Source organism: Bombyx mori, chromosome 20, assembly GCF_030269925.1.
Source record: "Bombyx mori chromosome 20, ASM3026992v2".
Taxonomy (NCBI): Eukaryota; Metazoa; Arthropoda; class Insecta; order Lepidoptera; family Bombycidae; genus Bombyx; species Bombyx mori.
This window is the reverse complement of record NC_085126.1, coordinates 12,212,992-12,226,844: the sequence shown is the minus strand read 5'-3', so window position 1 is coordinate 12,226,844 and position 13,853 is coordinate 12,212,992. Positions and strand designations below refer to the sequence as shown.

The 13,853-nt window shown below is 36.9% G+C and overlaps 1 protein-coding gene across 1 annotated transcript in view; it reads left to right on the top strand.

Annotated features, from left to right (window-relative positions):
• Positions 1 to 13,815, top strand: part of LOC101738532 (uncharacterized) — a 121,024-nt gene extending 107,209 nt beyond the window's left edge. The window contains exons 10-12 of the mRNA XM_062674426.1: positions 467 to 602; positions 3,343 to 3,478; positions 4,574 to 13,815. Of these exons, the coding sequence (XP_062530410.1) occupies positions 467 to 602; positions 3,343 to 3,478; positions 4,574 to 4,648 (347 nt within the window). The 3' untranslated portion in view covers positions 4,649 to 13,815. The remainder of the gene's footprint in view (positions 1 to 466; positions 603 to 3,342; positions 3,479 to 4,573) is intronic.
• Positions 13,816 to 13,853: the final 38 nt, after the last annotated feature.

Genomic DNA, 13,853 nt, shown 5'->3' with positions numbered 1-13,853 from the left:
AAATAGCCTCTCAAGGCTATCAGGTTAGGTAGAAAAAAAAAACTATCCTAGAACATATTTTAATCACTAGATGACGTTAGTATGGATTAAACTATTATTATTTTGATTTTAATATACATATTCTAACATTTACTGTGTGTTATTAATTAAATCTAACACTGTAAGGTTGGTGAGTACGCTCGGCCGATTTCATAAACAAACAGTGAATATTAGTTAGGAACTGCCCAACTCAGAACAAAGCCAGAGTTTTACTAAGCGCTTTCGTGAAGATCTAGTAGATATTTAAAGTTTTTTTTTTTATTGCCCTTATAGGCAGACGAGCATACGGCCCACCTGATGGTGAGTGGTTACCGTCACCCATGGACTTCAGCAATGCTAGGAGTAGAGCCAAACCGCTGCCTACCGAAAGTAAGAAAAAGTACCCACAATTACGTCCAGTGTCTGATTATGTCGTTCTTGTTTCCAGAGGGCAAGAGCTTGGCTACATCTTACGACTGCAAGTTCATTGAGACGTCTGTCGGTATCAATCACAACGTGGACGAGCTGCTGGTCGGACTCCTCACTCAGATCCGACTCAAGCAACAGCACGCCGAGAAGGCCAAGTAAGGGGGACCTTGTCCAAATATACAGACCTCAACATTAACTATTCTAAATTAATAAAACAGCTAAAAATATATCTGTTAGTTATACGAGTATATTAAGTACATATAGATTTCGATTTCAAAATTCATTCATCATTCATTACCCACAAACAAATATTATATACATGAAATCATCAAGAACGTCCCGTCTAATAATTTATTTACTTCATAACAGACAAGCTATCCTAAGTAGAAAATTATTGCACTACTGGTATATTACTGGTGGTAGGACCTTTTGGGAGTCCGCATGGGTAGGTACCACCACCCCGCCTATTTCCGCCGTGAAGCAGTAATGCGTTTCGGTTCGAAGGGTGGAGCAGCCGTTGTAACTATACTGAGACCTTAGAACTTATATCTCGAGGTGGGTGGCGCATTTACGTTGTAGATGTCTATGGGCTCCAGTAACCACTTAACACCAGGTGGGCTGTGAGCTCGTCCATCCATCAAAGCAATAAAAATAAATAAAGAAACGAGCCATATATAACACGACTCTACAAAAAAATTTTCGTTCTTTGTCCTAAAGTTTATACTATTATTTTCCAGTTAGTTATGCACAAAAACGAAAAGAAAATACCTTTTTTCGGTATAAAGTTTGCATTTGTGATAGTTATAATAATAATGCTCATTTTTCAATTTTTTCATAAATTTTAATTGATTTTAATATTTTTAAAAAGACCGCGCGGTGAGAGTGGGGTATTAACGTTTACACTGTGCCGCTAGATGGCACCCGAGTGATTAACAACCATCAGGTGTTATTTGAGTCGTCTATTATCAAAGGTGGCAATCTGTACATTTGGACAAATTTTTTTTATTGATATGTCAATACAGATTTATTTGAATATAATCGTCTCCTTCAAAGAATGCGGTTCAAAACCTGCATTAAATAAAGGTTAATAGTTAACCTGTTATTTATCTAAGATGTCGTTCCGAAGAGTTTTGTGACTGCCAATGGAATACAAAGTCAATAATTCGTTTTTCTGATTTACCAATCATTGTCCAAAAGTCAGATTGCCGCCTTTGATAATAATCGACTCATTTACAAGCTCAGAATAACTTAAAATGTCGTCACGAAAGTGCAAATACGATGCTGATGCATTTTGTTTTATATGTGGTCAATTTATTAAAGTTCGAGACGTGAAATATGAACTAAAGACATCTCACGTTCTCTGTGAAGCCTATGAAGCATATTTTGACTGTCCTGTACGGAATCAAGATAAGCCATGGGCTCAAATAATAAGGTCATGGCCTGTAAGAACAGAATTGTGTGTCGGAAAACAGAACGTCAAATTTGAGCCGATTGTTGAAGCGGAAAAAGTGTTAATGCCGCCTTTGCACATTAAGTTAGGGTTTATGAAACAATTTGTTAAAAAACTGGATGAAACTTCAGAAGCTTTTGGATACTTAAAAAATTTTTTTCCGAAGTTATCGGAAGCAAAGGTTAAAGCTGGGGTTTTTGTTGGTCCGCAAATAAGACAGATTTTCGCCGATGAAAAATTTCCAACGTTGCTGAATCGTACTCAAAAAGCAAGTTGGAACAGTTTTAAAGCAGTAGTTTCTGGATTTTTAGGAAATAATAAAGCTGAAAACTACGAAAGTTGGTTGAGGATATGCTTACAAATTTTAAGGCCATGGGCTGCAGGATGTCATTAAAAGTACATATGCTGCATGCTCATTTGGATAAATTTAAAAACAATATGGGAGCCTATTCCGAAGAGCAAGGAGAACGTTTCTATCAGGACATCATGAATTTTGAACAACGCTATCAAGGCCAATACAATGAAAACATGATGGGCGACTATATTTGGGGTTTATTGAGAGAAAGTAGCTATGAACATAAAAGAAAAAGTAAAAGTGTGCACTTTTAAGTTATTTTCCACTTTTCTGTAAGCTAATTTGATAGTAAAACTTAATAAAAATAATAAACATTTTTATTTCAATAGTTTTATTTTCAATCAAAAATTAAAATCCGAGATTTTTAAAAATTTCGTTCAATCAGTCTTCTAAGCACAAAAGCAAAGTTTTTCATGCCATATATTTATTTTCCGTCTTATTACGACCTAAACTACCGAAATTTAATGCTTTGCAATCAAAGTCAAATTTCATGTTGACCCGTGTAATTTATGTCATAGAACATGATCGAGATATAATTTCAAAATTCCCTCTACATTTATTTACGAGCTATATTGAATCATCGCGTCTCATTGAATAATAAATTTGAGGTTCCAAATTTTCTTACGGTACCTACTACATACAAGCAAGCTCGTGGACCGCGCGCCCGTCTAAATATCAATTAATGTAATAATATGTTTGACAAGTAAATACCAATTTTAATGGGATCATATTTCTATTTAATTTATTTTATTTTAGTCTTTACACGTGTTCAGAGTTAGTGACTAACATCGCCGATTTTTTTTCTGGTACCTTAAAAATATCCCTGTATATATTTTTGTGACTGATCCACCTGTAGACAAACGATTGGAATACACTAAAAATATTAGTCGGAGGTATCGCTAAATGAAGAAGTTTCTTATAATGATACAATTAACTGATTTTTTAAACGTACAGACGGAAGTAATACCGACCTCACAACCTTAAAGGAAACAGTTTTAAAACAGTAATGAAGTCTTTATCCGTGGCAGCATTTTTTTTTCTGTTAATTTTTTTACTGCCCTGAGTGACTCGACTTTTCAACTCTTTCCAGAAAACGCAGCGGCTCACGCAAGAACAGAAGCCGCGCCAGGTCTCCGATGGAGAGCGAGCAGCCCGCGCCAGCCCCGGCCTCCTCCTCCGCGGCCAGCACGCCCAGGAAGAGGACCAGACTCTCGGCCAGTGTCAAGGTAAAGTAACGCTACGTTTATTTGAAATGCGGTTTGAAGTATAACGAAAAGATGAAACTAAATAGGCTTATTCATTATTCTCTTAACAGCTCAGTAATATTTCATTTTCATAGCTTTAAAAGACTAGGTAGATTATGACATACATGTAGGATTGGTAAGAACGGAACGTATGAAAAGAGTGTGGAACGGAGCGTTAAGATGTGAGTGAGAGAAAACGGAAAGAAAGGGAGAAGAGAATGACAGACAGAATGACAGTAAATTTGGAAGATGGCGAAGACTGTTAAAAAATGAGCAAGACGTAATAAAAGTGTTAATTATTAATAATTATTATTTGATTAGAAGAATTTGAAACAGTGGAAGTTTTATTTTACGCGCTGCGATCCCTATTCTTCATACATATGTGTGTAAAGAATCAGGTTAAAATGGATAATTGGTTTGCGAAATACTTGTGAGGAGTGGCCACTACTGTGGAGTCCAACTAACTTCTCAGAACCCACAAGATTAACGGTCTCCTGGACCTGGACGCAAACATAGCCCTAATACACTTTTATTTTTATTTATTGTTTAGATGGGTGGACGAGCTCACAGCCCACCCGGTGTTAAGTGGCTACTGGAGCCCATAGACATTTACAACGCAAATGCGCCACCCACCTTGAGATATAAGTTGTTAGGTCTCAGTACAGTTACAACGACTACCCCACCCTTCAAACCGAAACGCCTTACTACTTCACGGCAGAAATAGGCGGGGTGGTGGTACCTACCCATGCGGACTCACATGAGGTCCTTCCTACCACCAGTAACTATGCAAATTACAATTTTGCGGGTTTCATTTTTATTACACGATGTTATTCCTTCACCGTGGAAGTCAATCGTGAACATTTGTTGAGTACGTATTTCATTAGAAAAATTGCTACCCGCCTGAGATTCGAACACCGGTGCATCGCACACGAACGCACCGGACGTCTTATCCGTTAGACCACGACGACACTTTATGGCATTACTTGTTGTTTTTTGTAACTACATATAATATTTGAGACTATTGAGTTGCTTCGTGTACCTTGTCCCTAAAATGAACGATCCGGTATGTACCGTCAGGTCCGAGGTCTTCTGGGGCGCGTGTGGGCGCGTGACTCCAAGTCGAAGTCGTGCGAGAACCTGCATGTCCTCTAGCATTCGGTCGCCGAGCCCGTCGCCTGCTTCCCGTTCTTCGACTGCGCCGCCAACTACGCCTGAGAGCACCCCCCCCCAACCAAACACTCCCCCCCCCCCGCGCTCCCCACCCGCACACTGTTGCAGCTCTCGAAATCGAAAACGCGCAATGGAACGCAATAAAGTCAACGTCCTCAACGACCCCGTGTGACCAATCCTTCGCTTTACATTACCGGTTTACGAACTGCTAATAAATCGAAGCGATAAGATAAGTTTCTGTTTAATCTAATAAAAGAAAACTTTATTTAATTGAATCAATTAGATATTGCACGATACCGATTTCGACTTCGAGAACTGTTCGGTGTCTATGTCTGCAGACGTGTATGTATGTAGACGATGTATCTAAAACATATTAATGGGCATATATCGCACATACGGTGCGATAACGTCACTTATGCAAATTATATTATCTTATAATTATATTATATAATTATATTATCACTGGTGGTAGGACCTCTTGGGAGTCCGCACGGGTAGGTACCACCACCCCGCCTATTTCCGCCGTGAAGCACTAATGCGTTTCGGTTCGAAGGGTGGGGTAGCCGTTGTAACTATACTGAGACCTTACAACTTATATCTCGAGGTGGGTGGCGCATTTACGTTGTAGATGTCTACGGGCTCCAGTAACCACTTAACACCAGGTGGGCTGTGAGCTCGTCCATCCATCTAAGCAATAAAAAATAAAAATAAAAAATATAATTTTTCATGAGAAACTTTGGAAAATTCAACATCTTATTACATAATTCTTATATAGTTCTGCTAAGCTATAGAAATAAAATTAACTACAAACTTCATCAGTAAAAGCAAACATCACTCTCGTCCCATTAATAATTATTAAAAAATGTATTTTCTCATACTCAGTTCAGTGTTACAAAAATTGCTTAAGTGACCATATAACACCGTATGTGAGATATAGCTTATAGCAGTCCCGCTCAAACAAGCCCGCTACTACGTCGTCTGTGAAAGCTACATATGTATGCGGACGCTGTGCTTTAATGAAATTTAAGCTGTCGTTTTGAAAGCCCAGTACTGCTCACCATAGCGGAACAGTTAGAATGGCATTCATCCAACTAAAATTGGACTCATAAATCCGTAATAAGTGTTTTTAAATTGGACAATTGCTTGATACAATACACAAAGTATAATGATTACTTTGTGTAGAACGCTAACATGTGTATTTGGTACAGTGGTAGACCTCCAGTAGGACGCTGCAATGGCGAGGCTCCCAACGGTATAGCTGCAGCCCGGCGTAGGATGCCGGGTGCGTGCCGGGCGCGACCGCTTGCATTAATACCTCTTTTTTCCTTGTTACATCTGCCAGACCGCGTAAAAACGCGTCTTCCCTCAAAAAGCTCATGACGTAATCTGTCCAATTTAAAAATACACAATATAATAAAGTTATAAGTAATTTAGACAATCCTAACCCTAAAATCCAGGTAGCTTGATTTGAGATTAATTAACTTTCGTCCATTGCCCTTGTATAGTTGGAACTTGCGGTCTGAACATTCAAATAGGTATATTCGGACCGCTTAACACAAAAAAGAGGTTCTGTGAAATTTTTTGCTCTAAAATTAATGGACCTTTCAGTATTTTGTTATTCTGGAATATTTTCATGTTTATTTCCGTAACGAATTCTTCTTTAAGATGCGCGTCACTTGAATTTGTTAATTCAACAAAATATTCTTTAAGCACGGGCTCAAAGATTGAAAACCTCATCTTAAATGAGCTAGGTCTGTAATGTTAATCAGAATATAATAATATTGATTACCACCCTGCAATTAAAATTTTTATTTATTGAATTATGAAGAATTACAATTAAAAGCTATTTGGATGACCACTGGTAAGAAAAATTTTAATGGTACGTAAATAAAAACTGTGCTTAAATCGTATATTGTCAAAAGGGAAGAAAATGGGTTCGGCGAATTGTAAGCAAACCTTCACCGTGACGCCATGACGTTATCGTGAAGTGTGTGAAATTAAAATTGTAAAATTCGTAAAAAAAAAAATGGCGGTGTTACTCCAATGACCGACCATACGCCATTTAGTAGATATAATTTATTAACCTTTTTTTTACTTTAACCAAAATGAATATTTTGAGCTACTTTATTTAGTAGCTCCTGTAGTTTTACCAACTGTCAATGTCGTCACTGTCATTTTTTGATCTTCTTATTTTAAAAAAGATACGCAATAACAGTTGATCTCAAAATAATCTAAATCAGTGATTACCTGTTATTTCACATCTTCGATATTAGTTAATACGTTTTTTTACTAGGTATAATATTTGTTTAGTTGTGACAAACTAAGAGCCTCCGTCAAATCAAAGTATCGTATTAATGAAGTGAGTTGACCACGGGACTAGTGCGACGCGTCTCAAGCTTTTAGTCAAAAAGACGCACTTGCGAATATACATAATGAAATCACTGAACTGTTTACACGTGCAGCTAAATCGAACCTATCAATTGTGTAGACAGTGTCAGTGAACTACAAGCACCTCACATCCCCCCTTCCTCCCGTTAGCTCATCTCACCCCTGCCCTGTGTGGCAGGGTGTTTCATGCCTGGGCAGAGGGACTCGCCCGGAGGTCCGTTCCGTAAAGGGGTACGACGACCACCAAAGACGAGTGGCTTACAGCAATCTGGCTATCTGAAATGTACATCAAGAAAAATATTCATTGGTTTAAAGCATGCCCCTGTATTCTAATTGTCTCCTCCCGATCCCAAACATTCATCCCAGAACTCCAGCCATGTTTTGATGTGCCTCCTTGGTTCCAGACTTCCGCGTTTGGATTTGAAAGAGGCTCTTACAATGAACTTAATTGTTTGCTAAAAAATTTATCGGAATAAAACTTGAAATCAATATGCTAAAGTATTAATGAGTATTAAATTAGTTAAGTTAACGAACTATTTAGACTAGTGAATGTATGTGATCCCCGAGTGTTTCCCGAGTGCTAGTGATTAATGTATTCATTACTTATTTTGAAAGTTTATTATATTATATAAAAGTATTAGCATTTACAATGCAATTACCAATTAATAACGTCACTTATATTCAGCAACGTTCAATTGATTATGTATTCTCAAACGATACGAACATTAACGGATAGATATTGGTTCGTTAATGATAATGATAATATAGTGCCAGACCGGGTAACTGTCTGTGAGTTAAATTTGAAAATAACAATACGCCGAAAATATGAACGTTTGTTAGACATCCCTGAAAACATTATTGCGTTTGTAAACGAAAGCGAATTTACTCTCTGCCACTAAAATAAAACTGCTTCGTTAAGTTATATTTTTGATTCTAGCCAAGATGCTGGCCCATAAATAGATTAATGGTAAATAACACACGCAGCCTTACGACAAACGAGGATATCAACAGTCGTATCTTTGATTTAATGTGACAGAATATAAAGGAGTACCTAGTATGAACAAAAATTAACAGCTAATACGTATCTAGTATCTGTACTTTATTGTTGAGTGCAATTTAAATACTCATATCGAATGGTGAAAGACTATTTTCTTAAAGCGAAATTTTTATAACTTTATAGGAGAATCATTTAAAGGTCAAAATTTGGAAAAAACACTATAACAAAAACAAACTTCTTCAGCTATTTGAATAGGGTAAACATAATTGAATTTCAATTAATAACATCGAACTGTTGATGGTAATCACTACATAGTATAAAACAAAGTCGCTTTCTCTGTCCCTATATCCCTATGTATGCTTAAATCTTTAAAACTACGCAACGGATTTTGATGCGGTCTTTTTTAATAGATAGAGTGATTGAAGAGGATGGTTTATATGGATAATAACATCCATTAAATAGTGGAGAAATCAATAATAAATTACAGTTTCCGAAGCGAAGCGAGGGCGGGTTCCTAGTACCAAATAAAACGGACCTATAATTACAAAGATAAATGTCGCGTGTTAAGAGAAATGTCGCTTAAAATAAATAGCCTTTTACCTTTCGATATAATAACCGTACATCATTACGAAGCAGCCAGAATGCTGTAAGGAAACTGCAGGAAGCGTCTCTTGACTCGCTCCGATAGCGTGCGTGCTCCTTGCCCGCGACTACACACATATGACGTAGTCAACCACACACACGGTCGGCGTGTGCCACTTGTGTTTGTCCCTAGTTCTAATACCTAAATTATTTGTGATCGATCAAGATTCAATTTCGGACAACACAAACCTATTTTATAATTTATAGTCTTGTTTATATTCCTTTGACGGAAGCGACTGTTTTAACGATATGAATCACGTGTTTGAACGATTATCTCCTACTAAAAGTTAGAATTTTTGTGCAGTTTCCATTGCTTCTTTGGTTCGTATAATATTATTATATTAAAATATTGGGTCCAGAGCTCCAAAAACGAACTAGATTTTAAGCTGTTTCGGTTATGGGTATTGAGTATTTTATATTTGATATCTGTTGACACTGTCGCGTCATGTAAAGATAGTTCCAAGGAAGCGGTCGAGCGGTGAACTTAAATCTAAAATTTATATTAAATTCTATGTTGCTCAAAAATCATCTGTGAACGAACGCCGATACAAAAAATCAAAAACACAGTGTACTAGTCGGGGACGCGAGACCGCGTGGAGCGCTTCGTGATTTGTCGGCGCCGCTCGGAGCCGCTTCGGCAAGCCAATCGCGGCGCACTTATTTTTTCGTTTCGTTTCATTCCGTTTCATAGAGTTTGAAATCACAACGATTCTAATGAAGTTTCACTTCAAAAATTCTAAGTATCATAATATATTACTTCAAAAATGTTTCGTTTCTTTAAAACGACTCTCAATATGCTTAAGATAATAATACAATTAATTTGACGTTCCATTATTTATTGAGATATAGCTTATTTTGTTACATAGTATCGCTTACTGAATTTAATATCACAAGACAAGGCCACAGCACTCGATCTGAAGCTGTGGGATCTTGAAGTGGATACACGTCAGTACGGATCTCAAATTAACGACATAGTTTTCTTGTGACATTAGTGAATTCAGTAAACGCTAAGTATCTATACTAAATAAGTTATTTTTGATTTAAAATATAAAGGCGTCCCTCGTATAACATGATAGTTTAAAACATTTGTATCGATATAACACGGTACACGGCTTTTTATTATTATATTATTATATTTGAAGGCTTCGTATAACACGGTTTCGATATAACAAAGGCTAGGCTTCGATCTTACATTGTAAACCTTGTTTTGTATAACACGATTTCGATATAGCACGATACGGATCGTGTTATATGAGTACGAGGGAAGCCTGTGTTTGAAAACGTCAAATTGATTAGCGTAAAGTCACAGCTCAGTGGCCGCTGTCTCGATTATAGTCGATGTGGACGTGTCCGTTCCTGATGTGGCCCCGGACGACCGCACTCGGAGTGCCTCAACGTTGGAAGGTTGGTTCTGTCCCTCCGTGACACCCGTTTGCCTTATTTTTTAATAGAATTTCTTTTTTGATTAGCGAGCGCGTATCTGATAGACGCTGGCCATGTTTTTAAAACATTTTATAGATTTACTAGTGTAACATTAGTATTATTGTATCAATTTGATGTTACTTTATTGGAGTATTATTAAACTAGCTTGATCCTTTAGGATAATCATGAGGAGGTTAGCTTTATAGTGTAGTATACGTGTGTTTATAAAGTACTCATCGTTCGTGTTTAATGTTTAGTACCCAGGGTCCAATAAAAAACACCAAACTCATCCCTCACCCTTGGACTGTCCTGGCGAATCCCGGTCCATCAGCAGTAGAGGCGTAGATGAGCTTACATTAAATTTAGGCGAAAGATAGTGTTTGGTCAAAAATCAAGTTATGGATCCGTAATTATCGCAATGATCGCGATCGAGCAGGGAATCGACAATAAGAAATTGTGACGAATTAAATTCACAGATGCGAATTTGTTTTGCTAATGTACAAGTCTGATTGCAACTAGCGTTGAAAGCGATGGCTGATCTACTGCTGTGTCCTTCCTTTATTATATCTCCAGCACACATCCTTATTTCTCACCCCTACCCTCCCAACTAGTCAACGTTTCATGTTACTATTAATATAGAATATAATCTGGTCATGAGTTAAATTCATGACAAATAAAGAGTAATCTCATAGCGAAAACTGACATACACTAGTTTAAAAAAAAAGGAAAATCGAATTAGTACCGTGGAACTGGCGATGTTCAAAGCATGAAACGCTTCAAGGATATTTTATTTAATCCCTTATTAAACCACGCCCTACATCCTTTAGGACCATTAGAGCAATATATATATTTATATTTTGTAATCCAATGTGTAGTGTAGGCATAGTATACCTGATATCAGAGTCACAATCTCCAAGACGCAAGGTTTTAAACTGAATGATAGTTAATGATACTTGTAACGATTGAACATACTCACTCAGAGACCGCTCAACTCAACATTTACGGGTCTTTGCATTCTTCAAGGACATCTATGAAGGATTTCGTTTCAAAGTCCATTGTCTTGGCGATTGTGAAATTAACTTTAACATTTTTATAAACATTATGGTCGTAACGTTTGATCTTCAATACCGTATCAGAGTTCTAAGGTCGGTGGTACTCAACTAAGATCATTGAAACAATACAGAGAGCGGGTCGTGTTCCTGATCACGATGACCTTGTTCGTGAGCTACATTGAACACTTGTTAGCCTTCGAAAGCACTTATATAGTGTTAAGTCGTTATGATAAGTTGTGGAAAGCCCGAGAAGCTACACTCAGAGGCTTTTTTTTTATTGCCTAGATGTGTAGACGAGCTCACAGTTCACCTGGTGTTAAGTGATTACTGGAACCCATAAACATCTACAACGTAAATGCCGCCACACACCTTGAGATACAAATTCTAAGGCCCCACCCTTCAAACCGAAACGCATTACCGCTTCACGGCAGAAACAGGCGGGGCGGTATCACCTACCCGTGCGGAATTTCCCATGTGAATTCTCACAGATGCTAAGGAGCTAGTAAGCCATATTACATGTTTAAGCCTGAAGATTCGTTAATTCCTACAACAATAATTAAAATCCCATAGCTTCGCCCCTGGCGTTCCCTCGCCACAAAGCCCGCGCGTCATAAGGGTCCCGAAGGCTCCAGATTGCCAAGTAGTTATTCAATGCAAGGAAACTTCCATTGCCATTTTCATGCCGTCTGCTTTTTAACCAAGAACCACAGCTCATGATCAGTCATCGTCGAGATGTCGCAGATACTACCATAATCAGTAGATACCTAATTAATTTAGACTACTAGTATTTTATACTACTTTTATGGCTTAATTTATCGTTTATTATTTCTCTAATATTATAAATAAGACGGTGGTTAACATAAAATTCAATAACGAATAACCACTCTGTCATCTGACCACAACAGCCGTAGATGATTAGACCCGTCGGAAATAATAAACACGATATTAATTACCATATCAGAAAAATTTAGTAATTATTTCCGAACCACGAGAAACCCGAATGAAATAATATACATTTTGCACTAATTCCTTTGCCATATAGTTTTAATTGAATACCCGACCTTATAGCTCTGGTAAACAAAATAAAATTATTTCTATGTATTACGACGGTGAAGCGTCTAGTGAACAGTGACCAGCACAAACTCTATCTATACAGTTTCATTCTTTCTTATCACATACTCGACATAGTTGAATAAAATGGCCGCAATATATAAAGACATTTCATTAAAAACTTAATCAATATAACTAATAACATATCTAATATACAATTTATTTCTGAAAGTTAGCGCACAAAAAATAAATCAAAAAGATGTATCAACGTTTTTGCATCTGGCAACACTGACGCCACTTAAACTATGTTTATTGAGTGACGAACTGTGTTTTATGTACTTGCTTTTAAGAACTATTTTAGTTTGAATGCTCAGTACAGTACTTGTGATTTTTTTATATCTGAACTCCAAGACGGATTGAAAATAAAAAAAATCACGTTAGAAGCCTAAAAATGACGCTCTGAGGACTCCATGGTCAGATTCAAAATTATTTTGATACATCGATTCAGTGTAATAATACTCAAGAGATATAGATGTAGATTTTGTATAAATTAACCCACTGAGTTTCTCGCTGGATCTTCTCAGTGGGTGGCGATTCCGATCCGGTGGAAGATTCTGCAAAGCACTGCTCTTGCTACGGCTAGTGTTAGCTAGTTCTCCAGCAATAAATAACAATAACAATAATCCTATCCCACAGGAGCATTTCAACTAAAATGGTTTTTAAATACTATTAGATATTTATGTATTATCCTTTATTTAAAAGTCGGGGAGAGTGCCAAATATTTAAAGAACTCTAGAATACGCGTAAGTTTCAATTATAATTTTCAATCACTCATTATATATAAAAAACATAAATGGATATATATAATAAATACAAATATAAACATTTTGCTTAAAGTAATTTGTAAATTTGCTGGTGGCAGGCTGTATTGTTAGACCGGCACGATGCATATTTTTGCCACGAAGCTAAACTGCAAACTTGACACTTTAACCTCATGTTTCAAGACGGGTAACGGCATTCGGTTTATAAAAATTCTGTGGGCTCTGGTAAACATATACCACCGAGCGAGCCTCGAGCTTGGCCGCCCAGTTATGCAATAAATCTGGAAAAAAAACAGCGGGCACTTTATTGCACTGATTGTAACGTAATAAGTAATTTTACTGAGACGATTAATTTAATTGAATGCATTGTAATAATATGAATGATTTTTTTTTTGCTTAGTCAGTTGGACGAGCTCACAGCCCACCTGGTGTTAAATAGTTACTGGTGCCCATAGACATCTACAACGTAAATGCGTCACCCATCTAATAAGTTCTAAGGTCTCAAGTATAGTTAAAAATAATTGATTCACACATGATTCACACTATAAAAGTGATTTCTTGTTAGTTTCTCCGGTTGTTTAAATATTTAGCACTCGCTCAACTCAACGCTGTGTGTTTATGAGCACTCTTCTAAATAAAATGGTGGGTTTCTGCGTTTTCAATGTAATTTCATAGTTGAGTGTGTTATATTATAGCGTTATATCAATTGAATTGTATTTGTTTGTCGTCTGAAGTGTAATGTTTCGAGAAATATTAAATGATGTTTTATTAAATAAAGGAATTATTTGATTTTATTTACAAAAAAAAACATTTAA